The following is a 15,327-nucleotide window of genomic DNA, read 5'->3' as shown; positions in this document are numbered from 1 at the left end:
GCGTTTCCCACCTACACCTGTTGTTTGGAATATTGCAGGTTTTGTTATTTTAACAGGCCCCTCGTTTAAAACGGCACCTGTATGTGGCAAGCATCAAGCTCGCAAGGGAGAGCACATCTTTTCCGTGGCAACAGAGCTGAGTTGCTATGGTTTTGAGAAGCAGTCTGGAGAATGCATGGCCGCTTCAATATCTCTGGGGAGGAAGCATTGCAAACGCCTGTCTCTTCCCCCCACCCCAGTACTCCCACCCTGCGCACACACAAACACATAATTTATTTTTGTGTTCCTCACCCGCTCCTTCTATTTAAAAGTCACTATTTTAGGATACCTAAAAGATTGGTATCTCATCTCTTATGTGGCCGGCCAGTCACTGTGCTCTGTAAGAGAGGGCCATTTCTAGCCCAGAATAGCCAAGCTACTGCCCTCCAGGCACAGGAGGTCTTCTCCCAGTTAGATTGCTGCAGTGTGCTTTATGTGGGGCTGCCCTTGAGGTTGGCCTGGAAGCTACAGCCAGTGCAGAATGCAGCAGCTCGTCTGCTTGGTGGGGCAGACTATGGCTACAGTGCTAGACTGCTGCTGGAAGAATTGCCCTGGCCATCAGCTCGCAAACTGGAAAAGTTGAAGGGGTTGGTCCTGTTTCATAATGCCACCTATCCATCTTGTGAATAGGATACTGGAAAAGGTACCTTATACCAGTGGTTCTCAACCTATGGGTCCCCAGATGTTGTTGAACTACTATGGATGATGGGAGTTGTAGTTCAGCAACATCTGGGGACCCACAGGTTGAGAAATGCTGCCTTATACAGTGGAACCTCGACTTATGTATGGCTCTACTTACATATGATTCCAGTTACAACCTTAGGTAGGTGCTTCGATTTATGAGCTTTCCTCTAGATACAAACAGAGGCCTTGCCAGCAGCCGGCTGTGGAGCAGCTCTGGGGCCTCTGCCGCCAGGGAGAGGGCCCCCATCCCACCCCCAAAGCTGTGGAAGAGGTGCCACCTGCAAGAGGCACAGCAGGGCGCACTGCAGCCCCAAACCCTGCCGAGGAACTAACCTGAGGAAGTCCAGTGAAGAACCTGGCCTGGCAAGAAAAAAAAAGTGACCTAGGCCAAAGTGAATCAGCTCTTTACTGACCCTTGCCCCACCCCCAGCTTGTAGCCAGGTAAGCCCACCCACCCTCAGCGCACGTAAGGGAAAAAAATGTTATTTTTTTCCATCTACAATACTGTCTTATTTATTTTATAGTACAGTACATTGATTATTGCCTTCATTTTACGGATCTATGGTCTCATTAGACAGTAAAATCGGTGTTAAATTGCTGTTTTAGGGGGTGTTTTTCATCGTCCAGAACGGATCAATTCACTTTTCCATTACTTTCTATGGAAAAGCGCACCTCTACTTATGTACGTTTCTAGTCATGACCGGACCTCCAGAACGGATTATGGTTGTAGGTAGAGGTTCCACTGTATACCCATGCCTCTTACAAGATCGGCCCTACCCCACATGCACCCATTTGACCACTTTGATCGGCAGAGCTGGCACTACTCCCAAGTGCCACGGCTAAACACCCACCCTGCATTTGTAAGAACTCTGATCGTTTAGTGTGGCAACGCTGCCTGTTGAGATCACGCAGGCGCCTTCACTTTACTCTTTCCAGCGCCTGCTAAAAACCTCCTTGTTGAAACAAGCCTACGCTTAGAAAACGGGGGTAATTTTTAATCCGTGTTAGCATTTTGACTTCCGTATGTTTTAAAGTAGGGTTGTGATTTTCATCTTGCTCTTTACCAGCTTCGTAAACCGCTTTGAGGTTTTCTGCAGTCAAGTGGAATATAAATTTTGTTAAATGGATAAATGCCGTCTTACCAGTAGGTCTGTTCCATACAATCTAGGAGTCCAAGTGTGGCGGCACCTGCCCTGTGGAACTATAAGCACCGTCTCTATTGTCTTTTGGCACTTAACTGAAGACGTTCTTTTCTCGGCAACCCTTTTAAGTGGAGATCTTTATCCTAATCTGAATCTGTATTGGATTTGTATGCATGATTTGTAAGTGTGTATGAAGTTGATAATCTGGGGTGTGTGGGGAGCAGAGCGAGCGGTGGCTGGTGTCCATTGGCACTGCTGGGGGGGAAGATAGGGAACGCAACAGCAGATGAGAGTCAGAGCCAACGATAGGCAAGGCCGGCTAACTCTAGTCTTGTCTCCATCCTCCTCCTCCTCCTCCTCCTCTCCTTTGTTAAGTCCTGCAGAAGTTGCAGTGTTTTCCGGCAGCATGCAACGGTACACAGTACCACCACCTTTTCGAAGGGGAGGAGGAGGGAAGGCTCTGGGACCCCATCAGAGCATTGTGCCTCCTTCCCCGAGCCCAGGAAGCCTTTGCCCAGCTTAGGGATGCTCTGACAGGGTCCTGGAGCCCTGCTGCCCCCTTCCCAAAGCCGAGCAAGGGAGGCTTCTTCACCTGGGCGGCAGTGCCCTGGTCGGTAGGCGAGGGAGCACCTGGCAGCTGGCCCGTCCTCACCGCCCAGCCTTGCCATCAGGCCACGCCCCTCCCATGCACTGGCCACGCCCCCTGCTTGCTGGTGAGTACCAGCACTATTTTCCCTGGAAAGAAAGTACAGTGGTACCTCGGGATACACATGCTTCAGGTTACAGACTCCGCTAACCCAGAAATAGTACCCCGGGTTAAGAACTTTGCTTCAGGATGAGAACAGAAATCGTGCTCCGGCGGTGCGGTGGCAGTGGGAAGCCACATTAGCTGAAGTGGTGCTTCAGGTTAAGAACAGTTTCAGGTTAAGAACGGACCTCCGGAACGAATTAAGTACTTAACCCGAGGTACCACTGTACTGTGCAAAAGCAAAACTGAGGCTAAAGAGGAAGCAGGCAGCTTCTGCCACCCCCTAAGTAAAAGAAGGATTGGAAGGGATCGAGACAGAGGTGGACAGGGCTGAGCCCCGTTTCCCCAGATTCCATTGCCAGTAGCTTCTGGTCTGCCTCTCCTTATCCCTTCCCTTGGATCCTTCTCCCCTGCTCACTTTGCAGCCTACGTGTTCCGAAAGCCTCCCGAGTACAGCAGAGGCTTTTGGAAGCGGCTGTTCCGCCAGTGATGCGATTCCTCCAGAGGATCATTAAGGTTGTTCTGCAAGCCAAGCCACCTTCTTCTCTGCTTGTTGCAGATGCGTTTTCTGGTGTTTTGTTTCTGGTAATGATGCAAAGTGTGGGGAGGGGGGAGAGAAATCGACTGTATAACTCTGGGAGTGACTCATCTCAGAATGTTCTCTCCTGATTAGGAATAGTCCTGGAGGAAAATGAAAATGTCACATCTGTCATAAATAACATGAAAGTGAGGAGCCCAAAGCAGATGAGCTGCATGCACTCAACCTGAGGTTCCCTTTTGTCTCTGCTCAAGGTGGGGACCAGCTCCTTAGAGGGCTCAAATGCTGCAGCATTGCAAGTCCCACAGGAATCTGAGGAAGGTTGGAGATTTTGGGGGCAGCTACATATGCCACATGAGGGTTCTGTGAGATGGATAATGGCCACCTTTTGAGCAGAAGCTTCAGTGATCCCAGTGGAATCCAACAAGGCAGATAGCAAACTCATTCTCCCCGGGGCCTGTCTGTTGTTTTAGGACTAGCTACCCTGTGGCTCTCTGGATGTTGTGGGACTGCAGCTCCTATCATCCCAGACTACTGGTTTTGCAGAGCTGCTGAGATTTGGTCCAGCAATGTAACGCGGAGGGTGGCAGTCTAGCCCGTTCTACTTTATGTAGCCCAAACAGCCACCATCCACAAACAAGAGAGAGGCATTTGCAGGCATGGGGAAGGTTTGCAGAAGTTCTCATTTATGATCGGGGGGGCAGGGACACAAACTGCATTTGCAGGCATGGGGAAGGTTTGCAGAAGTTCTCATTTATAATCGGTAGAGGGGGCGGGGGACACAAACCGCTCATTGACTGCTGAACATCCTCACTGGCCGTGGAATGCCAACACTTAATTTGAACTGGTGGGAGGAGGAATGGAGTGTCCTGGAAGAAGGCATGGCTGGATGGGATGTTGAGCCCAAAGCACTCAGTGCTGCAGCACTGGATCACCGCTCCCTCTTGTATGCATTAAAAAATGAGCTTACCCTCCAAGAAACCTATCCCACGGGTGGTGTGTCCTGCTTCGCCGCATCCAAAATAGACTGAATCTTGCCCAAAATTGACAGCATTTCTCTTGCCACTGGAAGAGGCGGGGGACGGACGGACACCTGTGGGTTTGCCACCTATGAGACTTCTTTTGCCTGAAGCGGCAGCCTCACCTTGCCTAATGACTGGGCCGGCTCTGGCCGATCAATATGTTATCAGAATGGCACCGATGTCTGGGATGGATAGGAGTCCAAAGTGGTTGGGGAACGTGCAGGCACGGGAGAGGATGTGCGGGCAGGCGAGCACGAGAACAATCATGGGAAAGGGGCCCGCAATTTGTGGGGTTCTGTGCCACCCATAAGGCAGATGCTGTGGGGGCAGTGGAAGTGGGGACCCAAGGGGAAGAGACCAGGCAGCCTGAGACAGTCAGGACAGAAAGGAGGCGGGAGAAGAGTTGCAGGGAATCTCAGAGGCGGAAGAGGCTGCCGTGGTCTCCGGGAGAGCCATGCCTTCGGAATGTCTCCTGTCCTCCCCTCCGCAGTCTCTACACACAAGGCAGGGCTTGAAGCGATGTGACTAGCTGGAATCGCTGAGAGTTTGCGCAGACCGCCTCAGACAAGGGGGTTTTGGTAAGCTGAATGGGGCCTAGTTACGCTGTTGCTTCAACTGTCTGGACTGAAGACCAGAGAGAAGACTGGTCCGAAACCAGAGAGAAGAGACGGTGGAAGAAGATTGGAAGAAGTTTAAAGAATATTTGAAAAAATATGTTAATATTTAAATCTTAGAATAGCTTTGGAAGTGGATATAGGCTGTAGGGTTAGAAGTAGAAGATAGTGTATTTTAAAATAGCATTATTTGTAAGTGATAAAATGTGAAGATTTTTAATGGTAAAAGTAAGCGTGATTTTAAAAAATGGTTTAAAATTATGATATATGTAAACTGCTAAAGATGTGGCAAAATGAAAATCAGATGGGGGGACTTGGGGAAGCCCACCTAACAATGTTTAGAAAAAATAAGGATAAGACAAGAATTTGTATTGTTTGTTTTTCTGTTTGTGTTGTTTAGTTGTATTATAAAATGAATAAAAAAATGGGGGGGGGGAATCAACTGTCTGGATTGGAGCGTGGGACTGCAGAAGTAGATCACCTAGGCAGCTGGTGCTTTGCCAATAAAGAAATATACTTCCAAAAAGCTTTTCCTGGTTGGGCTGGGTGTGCTTGGGACAGTTGCCCGTCTTACAAAACAGTCCCTCATAACAGCTGCAGGGGTTGCTTGTAACACAGCAATAGCAAAAGCCCAGGGAGAAAAAACATAAGTCTCTAACCTGGTGTCAGGAAAGTTGCCAGGCGGGTTTTGCTGGGGAGAGTCAGTGCTGAGCTAAATGGACCAGCGGCTTGTCTCGGTATGGCGCAGCCTTTCCTTGTGGCATTTTGACCTATCTTGTGTCTGTGTGTTTGGGACTGGCGTGACCAGGTGTGGACTTACAGTAATAATAATAATAATAATGTTTATTTCAGGGGGAGAGTCATATTGGGGGAAGCCTTTCAAAGATGAGTTCAAGCCCAACCTGTCCCACACAGGACGTGGCGTCCTCAGCATGGCTAATACCGGACCCAACAATAACAAGTCCCAGTTGTGAGTAGTCGCTTGGCTCTTCTCTGTCTCAAACCCATTTAAGGAGCATGCGGAATTCTGTGAGAAGCTTGGGGCTGGGTCTAACAGTTTCACCCTTCACAGCCTCTCTTAGCTGTTTTTAAGGCTTACGCGATCCTGTTACTGCTTTTAATCCTCTTGTTTGCCCTTTGCGCTATTCTAATTTTTCTGCAAGCAACCCGAAAGGCTGTTAATGGAGAGGTAGAATCCTTGTGAGGAATCTGTCGTTTTACCATGGGTTGGGACTACAACTCCCATCATCCACGACCCATTAACCACACTGCCTAGGGCTGATGGGAGTTGTAGTCCAACACCACCAGGATGGGGAAGCCCTCCCCTAATTTTTTGCCTTCTGGCTTCTGTCTTTGAAATTCTCCAGGTTGTGTGTGTGTGTGTGTGTGTGTGTGTGTGTGTGTGTGTATAAATGTGTATATATGTGTGTGTGTGTGTGTGTGTGTGTGTGTGTATATATATATATATATATATATATATATATATATATATATATGTGTGTGTATATAAATGTGTGTATATATATATATAAATGAATTTTATTATTACGGTCATAGACCAGTTCCGGCTCACTTACAATATCAGGAAAATCATAAAACAAAACAGGAATACATTGAATTGAAATTGGGTATAACAGAGGCAATACAGATATAGCGGCAGTTAATATATATATATTAAATCTTGATCACTAAAATATAACCTAAAATTGTCATTTAAAACCTTAATCATTTTGGTAGTACAGCTTGTTCCCTAAGTTTTATGGCAGTCGCACAGAATTTGGCCACCCTTAGCGTGATCTCTAGATCCTTGTCCTCTACCAGGAGTTTTAGACATTGGAGTTCGGACCCATTTGGAGATTTTTGTATAACAGGAGTGATAAATACTGAGCATATATCCCTGTAGAAACGGCAGCGTAACCAGACATGAGAGTATATATATATATGAAATATTGATGTGTTCTATGGCAGGTTTGTAAGGTCTGTTCTGTCTGTTTTTCCCTCTCTCCAGCTTCATCACATTCCGATCCTGTGCATACCTGGACAGGAAACACACAGTGTTTGGAAGGTAAAAGAAACAAGTTTATTGCAACATACACCATGTTTTCCTATGTACTTGGGCAGCAGAGGAATAGCTGGTGTACTTAGAGTGTTTAGGACTGGGGAGACCTGCGTTTGATCTCCAGCTTTGCCACAATAGCTCCAGTGGAGAGCCTTGGGCTGGTTCCTCGCCTTTCAGTCTAGCCCGCCTTGCAAGAGGGTTGTGAGCATAGAAGGGCATCAATCCACATATGCTCCTTAGATCAGGTCTTGCCAAACTTCTGCATTCATTGACCCCCCTAAGGACCTTACAAAGTCATCTTTGAACCCAGCCTAAATTCTGAAGAATATAACAAATGTTCTTTGAAACAAACAACAAAATTAAAGAAATAAAATCAATAATGATGGTGATAATTTTGTTCATTGGTTTTTTTGCCATGGCAACTCAAAGTGACTTGCAATATTTTAAACCAAAAACCAGACACATATATGCATTAAAACTAGAACAAAAAGCAAGTAGCAGCTGTATACCCTTTGTTTTTTAAGCAATGAAGCAGCATTTTCTGAGAATACTGCTGTATCTCACACATGGGCACTCTGTATATGCCCATGCACTTTATTTCTGTGGTTTTTAGTTCCTAATTAGTTTTTTTCACGCTGTACCTTGTAAACCGGTTTTCCAGCTCCAGGCCCTTTCTGACCCCATTTCGACCCCTAGGTCTTCATTCAGCTCCTGCGCACAGGGGCAGGGTGGGGGGTCAGTACTCTTAGGAAAAGGGTGCTATTCAGATGCAGTGGGAATGAAGAGATATATGGGCCCTGGCATCCCACCCAGCTGGGTTCAAATGAAAATCTTGAAAAATGGCTTCCATTCTGATGGTTGCTGGCCACAAGCAGTATCTCCTCTTTGTGCATCAATTGATTTTTCCACTTCTATATTAAAGTGCTTTTATTTGGCATACTGATTGGACCTCTGCATTTTGATAAGCCTAGCACAATATTTCAGACGGCGAGGTAGCACTACCGTTTGCCTGAATAAAACGGGCCAGTGAATCAGCAGATGCTGGCTTCAGATTTTGGGGAAAGGGAGACTTGAGCAAGAGTCCTTGTGATTTTTATTTACCGTATTTTTTGCTCTATAAGACTCACTTTTTCCCTCCTAAAAAGTAAGGGGAAATGTGTGTGCATCTTATGGAGCGAATGCAGGCTGCGCAGCTATCCCAGAAGCCAGAACAGCAAGAGGGATTGCTGCTTTCACGGCGCAATGATCCCTCTTGCTGTTCTGGCTTCTGAGATTCAGAATATTTTTTTTCTTGTTTTCCTCCTCCAAAAACTAGGTGCGTCTTGTGGTCTGGTGCGTCTTATAGAGCGAAAAATACGGTATATGCCACGTTTTCTGAAAACGCATCCCTCGCTCAAAGCGGTTCCCATGGAAAACAAAACAGAGCACCAGTCTAAATGATGTCGCGTTTATTTATTTATTGCATTTATACCCCATTTTTTCAACAAAGAGCTCAAGGTGACGTGCAAGCTTCTCTTCCTCTCCATTTTGACGTCAAACCAACCCTGCAAGGGTAGGTTAGGCTGAGAGACAGTGACTGGCCCCAAGTCACCCTGTGGGCTTCAGGGAATTTGAACCCTGGTCTCCCAGGTCCTTGTCCATAATAAAAAATATCACTGGAGCATCGCTGGGGCTTCCGTTGGCCCTTGGCTCGGAAGCTGCAGCCAAACCAGAATGCAGCAATTAGCTGATTGGCTGGTTCTCCCCTGTCAACACTGTCAGTTTCCATTTCTTAGTGCAGAAAGTATTGATCTGATGTGTAGAGATCTTTCCTATTCTAATTCATTCAAGAGGGTTCTGGAAGCTTCTCTGTGTGAAAGAAACAAGCAGAAACTTCATGATGTTTGGGTTATTCCTTCAGAGAAGCTGAGTACAGCTGGCTTAAACTGGTTCCATTATCTCTTCTGTCAAGGTCACACTGACTATAATAAAAAGGCCAGAAGGAGCCTGGTTTTCACTTTCCTTTTTCTATCTCTTTTCTGTCTGGTGTGGTGTTCTGTACACAGTATGCTATAGTGTTAAGGTTTAGACTTGTTATAAGTTATTGTAAGTTTAAGTTAAGTTCTGCTGCAACTGGATTTCTTACGGATAGTGCCAACCCTGGATTTGTGACCATGATGCTCATTTGCCTTCAGTAGCAGTAAAGCTCTGCTGGATTAAATACAATTGCCTCTGGTCTATTTTTTGGGAATCATGCAATGTGTTTTAAGTTTTTACTCTGCTTACTATACATTGGAATCTGCTCTGGATCACTATTGCGCAGAATTCAATGACAGACACCAGATAGCACCCCTGCTGAGGGAGCTGCCCTGGCTGCCAATATACTACCAGGAGGTTCAAGGTTTTGCTTTCGGCATTTAAAGCCCTGAAAGGCTCAGGGCCACAGTATGTAAGGGGCCACCTTGCTCCATGTGTCCCTGCATGGGAAACTGTGCAGAAGGGACGTTACTGAGAGCACCCTAGATCCCAGAGGTTCTCTTAGCCTGTACTAGATATCAGGCTTTTAGTGTTGTAGCTCCAGCTCTTTGGAATTTGTGACCAGCCAGAATCAGACCAGCACCTTATGTCATGATGTTTAGGCATCCGCTGAAGACGTTTCTGTTCTAAAAAGGCTTTCCCTGAGGTATAGCCTTGTCTTTGATGGAATATCTGCCAACATTGCACTAGCGTTTTCACAATTAGCAGATATTGTTTTATCGTTTTTAGAGTCCTCCCGAATTATTTTATTGTTGTCAGAACTTGTGTTTTTTATCTTGTACGCTGCTTTGATAGCTTTGTGCTAGGAAGTGATTGATACGTTTGTTAAATAAGGAAATAGAAATAGAATAACGTATGAAAATAAGTTAACACTGAGCAGCTCATCTGTTTATCAAAGTGCACTGGTAGGTCCAGTACAAATATCCAAAACTTCATATCCAAAGCTAGCCCCAGATCTGATGACATTAGTACCTGTTGGTTCCACCTGGAAATCTTTTATGCCCCAACACAAAAGTTGAGAAATTCCCCTCCAAAATCTTATGGAAGCAGGTCCTTTATGAAGGCTCTCAGGGCTGGAGGGGTGGGGCAAGACTCCAGTTCCCATCACCCTTGACCTCTCTGGCCATGTTGGCTGGGGCTGATGGGAACTGGAGTCTAACAACATCTGGGGGCCACAACATTGGCTACCCCTGATCTATGGTGGTTTCAATGAAAATGTGACCCGGAAAGTGAATGTAAGAGAAGGAAACTGTCCTGTGCAGGAAGGAAAAGAGGTTGGGGCATGGTAGTCTGGGCGGTCCTGCCATTTGTTCCATAATGTTACGCTGGCAGTAATGAATGGTGTTTGAACGTTTACAAGCAACAGTATGCTCTCACTAAAATAAAATTTTTAAAAAATAGCCCTCCTGTACCATAGAACTTACGAGTCACGGTCACAAATTCAGGGGGTGGGAGATAAGTAGGTTAAGGAAGTATGTGTGATCTTCACATCTTTACCTTTTTGTGGGTTGTCTCTTTTTTTTACCTGTACAGTGGTACCTCAGGTTACAGATGCTTCAGGTTACAAACGCTTCAGGTCACAGACTCCGCTAACCTGGAAGTAGTACCTCGGGTTAAGAACTTTGCTTCAGGATGAGAACAGAAATTGCGTGGCGGTGATGCGGCGGCAGCGGGAGGCCCCATTAGCTAAAGTGGTGTCTCAGGTTAAGAACAGTTTCGGGTTAAGAACGGACCTCTGGAACAAATTAAGTTTTTAACCTGAGGTACCACTGTACAAGGGACGCGGGTGGCGCTGTGGTTTAAACCACAGAGCCTAGGACTTGCCGATCAGAAGGTTGGCGGTTCGAATCCCCGCAACGGGGTGAGCTCCCGTTGCTTGGTCCCTGCTCCTGCCCACCTAGCAGTTCAAAAGCACGCTAAGTGCAAGTGGATGAATAGGTACCACTCCGGTGGGAAGGTAAACGGTGTTTCCGTGCTCTGTTCTGGTTTGCCAGAAGCGGCTTAGTCATGCTGGCCACATGACCCGGAAGCTGTATGCCGGCTCCCTCGGCCAATAAAGCGAGATGAGCGCTGCAACCCCAGAGTCAGCCACGACTGAACCTAATGGTCAGGGGTCCCTTTACCTTTACCTTTGCCACTGTACAAGAGTAAATCTTGATTAAGGCATGCTCTTACATCATGAGCTGCTCTTGTAATGACCCTCCTGTAGGTCCATACTCACCTCCTTGTGGGTCAGAATTACAACCTTCCACAGAGAATGAAGCTCGGGGCAAGCAGTTCTTTGCTGTACCAACAGGAGCTGGCTGTGCAAAGTGCTGATTATCACTGGCCCTTGTGATAATCATGAAGCCCCCTTTGTCCCCAGCCAGCCGTGCAGGTTGCCTCTTGTGTCGACCATAAAGCCACTTCCTCCCCTTGGAACAGTGTTTCAGCTTTTTATTTTTAAAAATTAGATTGGCTTTGCATGTCACCAGTTGGGTTTTTCTTAAGCTGGAAGCCAGCCCAAAATGTATGTGGGAGAAGAGAAGGGGGGGTGTCAGTGGTCGATTTAGAGACTGGAAAACATGGGAAGTCAGCTATGTCCTGCTGGTCCATCACACAATATTTATTTTACACACACGCCCCCAATGGTCCTGCTATCTAACAACAAGAGGGAACATACCTCACTACCAGGAAAAATATATAACGTGGCCACATCACACTCACTTTCAAATCACAAAAATCACTTATGAGGTACCTGCACTTTTTGCCCCATAACTTACTTCCTAGAAGGACTAGAGACTTCTTGTTGTTGTTTTTTATGAAAGCTTGGAGTGTGCCATTCCTGCCTAGGGCCACAAGTGAGAGGCTTTACATGTGTCATGGTGCCCATGGGCACCAGGTTGGCAACCCCTGGGGAAGACTGTACTGAAATAGATGGACCAGTGTGTTTTAATGCAGTATGGGGCAGCTTCCATAAACAGGGCTGCCTTCAGATATCTTCTAAAAGTCTGGTAGTTGTTGTTCTCTTTGACATCTGGTGGGAGGGTGTTCCATAGGGAGGGCGCCACTACCGAGAAGGCCCTCTGCCTGGTTCCCTGTAACTTGGCTTCTCGCAGTGAGGGAACCGCCAGAAGGCCCTCGGTGCTGGACCTCAGTGTCCGGGCTGAACGATGGGGGTGGAGACGCTCCTTCAGATATACTGGACCGAGGCCGTTTAGGGCTTTAAAGGTCAGCACCAACACTTTGAATTGTGCTCGGAAACGTACTGGGAGCCAATGTAGGTCTTTCAAGACCGGTGTTATATGGTCTCCCAGTCACCAGTCTGGCTGCCGCATTCTGGATTAGTTGTAGTTTCCGGGTCACCTTCAAAGGTACAACTCCCATCTTCCTGGGCCACTAGCCATGCTGGTTGAGGCTGATGGGTCATTGCGTAACGAATGCAGTGCATTATGTATTTTTGCTGCACGCACTGGAAATCTGCAAACGAATCTTTTAAGTTCTAGGCAGCCCTAATATCAACCTTCAGAATTTGGCTCCTCCAGCTATAAAGGGTGCCATACTTCCGATCAACATCTTAAAATACTTCCCCCCCCCCCCCCGGTAAACACAGATCTGCCAAGCGGACATGTAGATTTTTCTTGCTCAGGCAAGTCCCCTTCCCCCCTTCCTTCTGCTCTGTGTTTTCATTTCTCTCCCTAAAGCATTCCAGAGACTTTCTTTATTTTATTTTGCATTGTCTCCTGAGCAGGAAACTGTGTTTTGCCTTGGGCCCCAGCCAGCACAATATGGCAAGCTGCTTAATTGATATAATTTAGGAGCAAGAGAGAAAAACACACAAGTGGAAGGAAAAACGTCTCAGGCACAGATGTCAGCAGAGCAGACGAAGGTCTCTTCCTGAATGTAGGGATAAGCGTAGAGACTTTGGGGCCTTGTCAAGGCCTGGCCTTAGTGGTACATTTCCTTTAGGCAGCTGTACAAATGACAGCATTCAGAATTGGTAATTAGTAATAATATGAATCATTGTTATTAATAATATTATTAATACCATTGAATATGAATACCATGTGGTGGAGTGGTTTGAGTGTCATACCAGGTCCTGGGAGAAGAGTGGGGTTTGAGGGAGGGGTTGCTTGATTTGGGTCCTAAAAAGGGTTCCCGTCTCCCCCTTTTTTGGAGGTGGCCAGCATGTGATATTCTGGATTTTTTGGATTATTAAAGCCCAATTAAAATAAAGATCCCCAATAAGAAAGCTTGAGTTTATTTGTGAGAGAAGGCTTCAGGACTTAAATTGGGGGCAATTAAAAATGTAGAGCCCATCTGTTGGATGAGCTTTGTGTCTTCAGTGTCGTGTAAAGGCTTCTTCTGTTGCTGTCAGCCTAAAGCGTCATAAAAAGGAGCTGCTGCTGTGAACTTTCTAAAGCACATAGAAACCATTTGTGAAACAGCTTGGTGGAAACACCCCTAAGTCTTCTCCCTTGCCTGGTCAATAAGAGATTAGGACCCTATCCACTGAACTTTGTGTTTTCATCCTGACTGGCAGAGGACTGAACCATGTATCATTCAAACAGAAACTTGAGCAGGATTATTTCCCTCTGCTGGATGGCCAAAGTTTGCGGTAGTTGCTGCTCCCTTTGGGTATTTTTTACAGATTTTATTTAGAGCGGCTTTGTGTCGCTTTTCCAGTGTTCAAATCCTCTTCCAGATAGCGACTAAAATACATGCAACATAATGAAAATCTAAAATAATGGAAAAGCGAAAGTAGTCGTGTCGGCCTACAACAAAAAATCACAAAGTCCGCGTTAAGGTGATAGCTTTTTTTTTTGCTTTTTTAATTTTTTTAAATAATTTTTATTAAGTACACATTAGAAAACATACATATTTACAACAAAAGAAAATACAAAGAAAAAAGAAAATACATATAACCAAGGAAAAAAAATTAGAGAATACTTTGCCTCTTTTCATATTTACAGTTATTTATACCTCTGTAAAATGCTATTCACAATAAAGGAGTGAAATGAAAGATAAGATTTCAGAAAAAAGAACAAAGAAAAATAAAGAAGTAAAAGAAAAGGATCATAGGTGAAAATTTTTTAAAGTAAACGATAGCTTTATGAAAGTGACCGAAATGTCGCAAATGCTTTTGGAACGATGCGTTCTGCCCCCCTCTTTCTCCCCACTTTGTTTTATCCCTCCACTCAGATTGTCTCTTTTTCTTTTACAGAGTGGTCGGTGGCTTTGAGACGCTGACAGCAATGGAGAACGTGGAGAGTGATCCCAAAACAGACCGTCCCAAGGTAGCATCACCTGCAGCAACAGGTTACTCGCCTGAACTTTGTGACTTCGTTGTCCTCCGCCACTCCTGCGCTTGAGCACACTTTAAGCCCAAAGTTCAGGAGTGGTGGCACTGATCCGTGGAGTGCACCATATACTTAACCCACCCTCTCGTCTCCTTTTGTCCCCAGGAAGAAATAAAAATCACGTCGACGACTGTTTTCGTTGATCCATACGAAGAAGCAGATGCTCAGGTGATGATGGAAACTTGGGACATAAGCAGGCTAGCACAGAGAGCTACTCAAGCAGGAAATTAATTTAATACCTCCCTAGGCAGCCCTTAGTTCTGTGTGTGTGTGTTTGGTTGTGTCTGCGCTTTTGAATTTGAAGAAAACCTGACTTAATCGGATTTTATTTATTTACAACATTTGGGCGTGACATGCCCTTTAGGCAAGATTGTTTTACAGTCTACTTGCTTCTTTCTGATTACCTTTCTCTCTTACCTGCCTCCCCCCCCCCCCCGGAGCTCAAGGTGGCGTACATAGTTCTGCCCCCTTTGTTCCATTTTATCCTCATAAAAAGTGCAGACGATCCCATCTTTTGACTATTTTAGTTGTTGATTTTCTGCATTTATATCCCACCTTCTTCTGCGAGGAGCTCAAGGCGTGGTTCTCCCACTCCTCATTTAATTCCTCCACAGCAAACCCTGTGAAGGGGGTCAAGATGAGAGGCAGTGACTGGCCAAAGGCCACTCAAGTGAACTTCATAGCCGAGTGGGAGGATTTGAACCCTGCTCTCCCAGGTCCTAGTCCAGCACGCTCACCGCTTCGCCACACTGGCTCTCGATATCTAGATAGATGACCCTCTGGTCTGTTTGATATCATGCCTTTTGGGACCTTACCTGCTCTTGTGTCTTTTCTTCAAAGGTTGCCAAAGAGAGAGAGAAGGCCCAGCAAGAGGAGGAGGCAGCCAAGGAGAAGACCAAAGTCGTCGTCCCAAAGAAGGAGCAGCACATTCCGAAGACGTACCGGGAGGGTGTCGGGAAGTACATCAACATAGCTGCAGCGTGAGTTGTGCGACTGAACTTGAGAAGTGAAACTGCTCCGCATCTTTGTTACGTAGGCAAGATCAGACTGTTTGCCTTTTAGCCCCCAGTATTGTCAACTCAGGGACGCGGGTGGCTCTGTGGGTTAAACCACAGAGCCTAGGACT

The 15,327-nt window shown here is 46.2% G+C and overlaps 1 protein-coding gene across 1 annotated transcript in view; it reads left to right on the top strand.

The window, feature by feature from the left end:
• PPIL2 (peptidylprolyl isomerase like 2) overlaps positions 1-15,327 on the top strand; it is a 77,384-nt gene that overhangs the window by 54,611 nt on the left and 7,446 nt on the right. Inside the window, exons 15-19 of the mRNA XM_083590293.1 lie at positions 5,640-5,757; positions 6,796-6,852; positions 14,066-14,138; positions 14,307-14,369; positions 15,042-15,181. Coding sequence (XP_083446419.1) covers positions 5,640-5,757; positions 6,796-6,852; positions 14,066-14,138; positions 14,307-14,369; positions 15,042-15,181 — 451 coding nt within the window. The remainder of the gene's footprint in view (positions 1-5,639; positions 5,758-6,795; positions 6,853-14,065; positions 14,139-14,306; positions 14,370-15,041; positions 15,182-15,327) is intronic.

This window comes from Podarcis filfolensis (assembly GCF_964270895.1).
Source record: "Podarcis filfolensis genome assembly, chromosome: 16".
Classification (NCBI taxonomy): domain Eukaryota; kingdom Metazoa; phylum Chordata; class Lepidosauria; order Squamata; family Lacertidae; genus Podarcis; species Podarcis filfolensis.
This window is presented reverse-complemented; position numbering and strand designations above follow the sequence as displayed.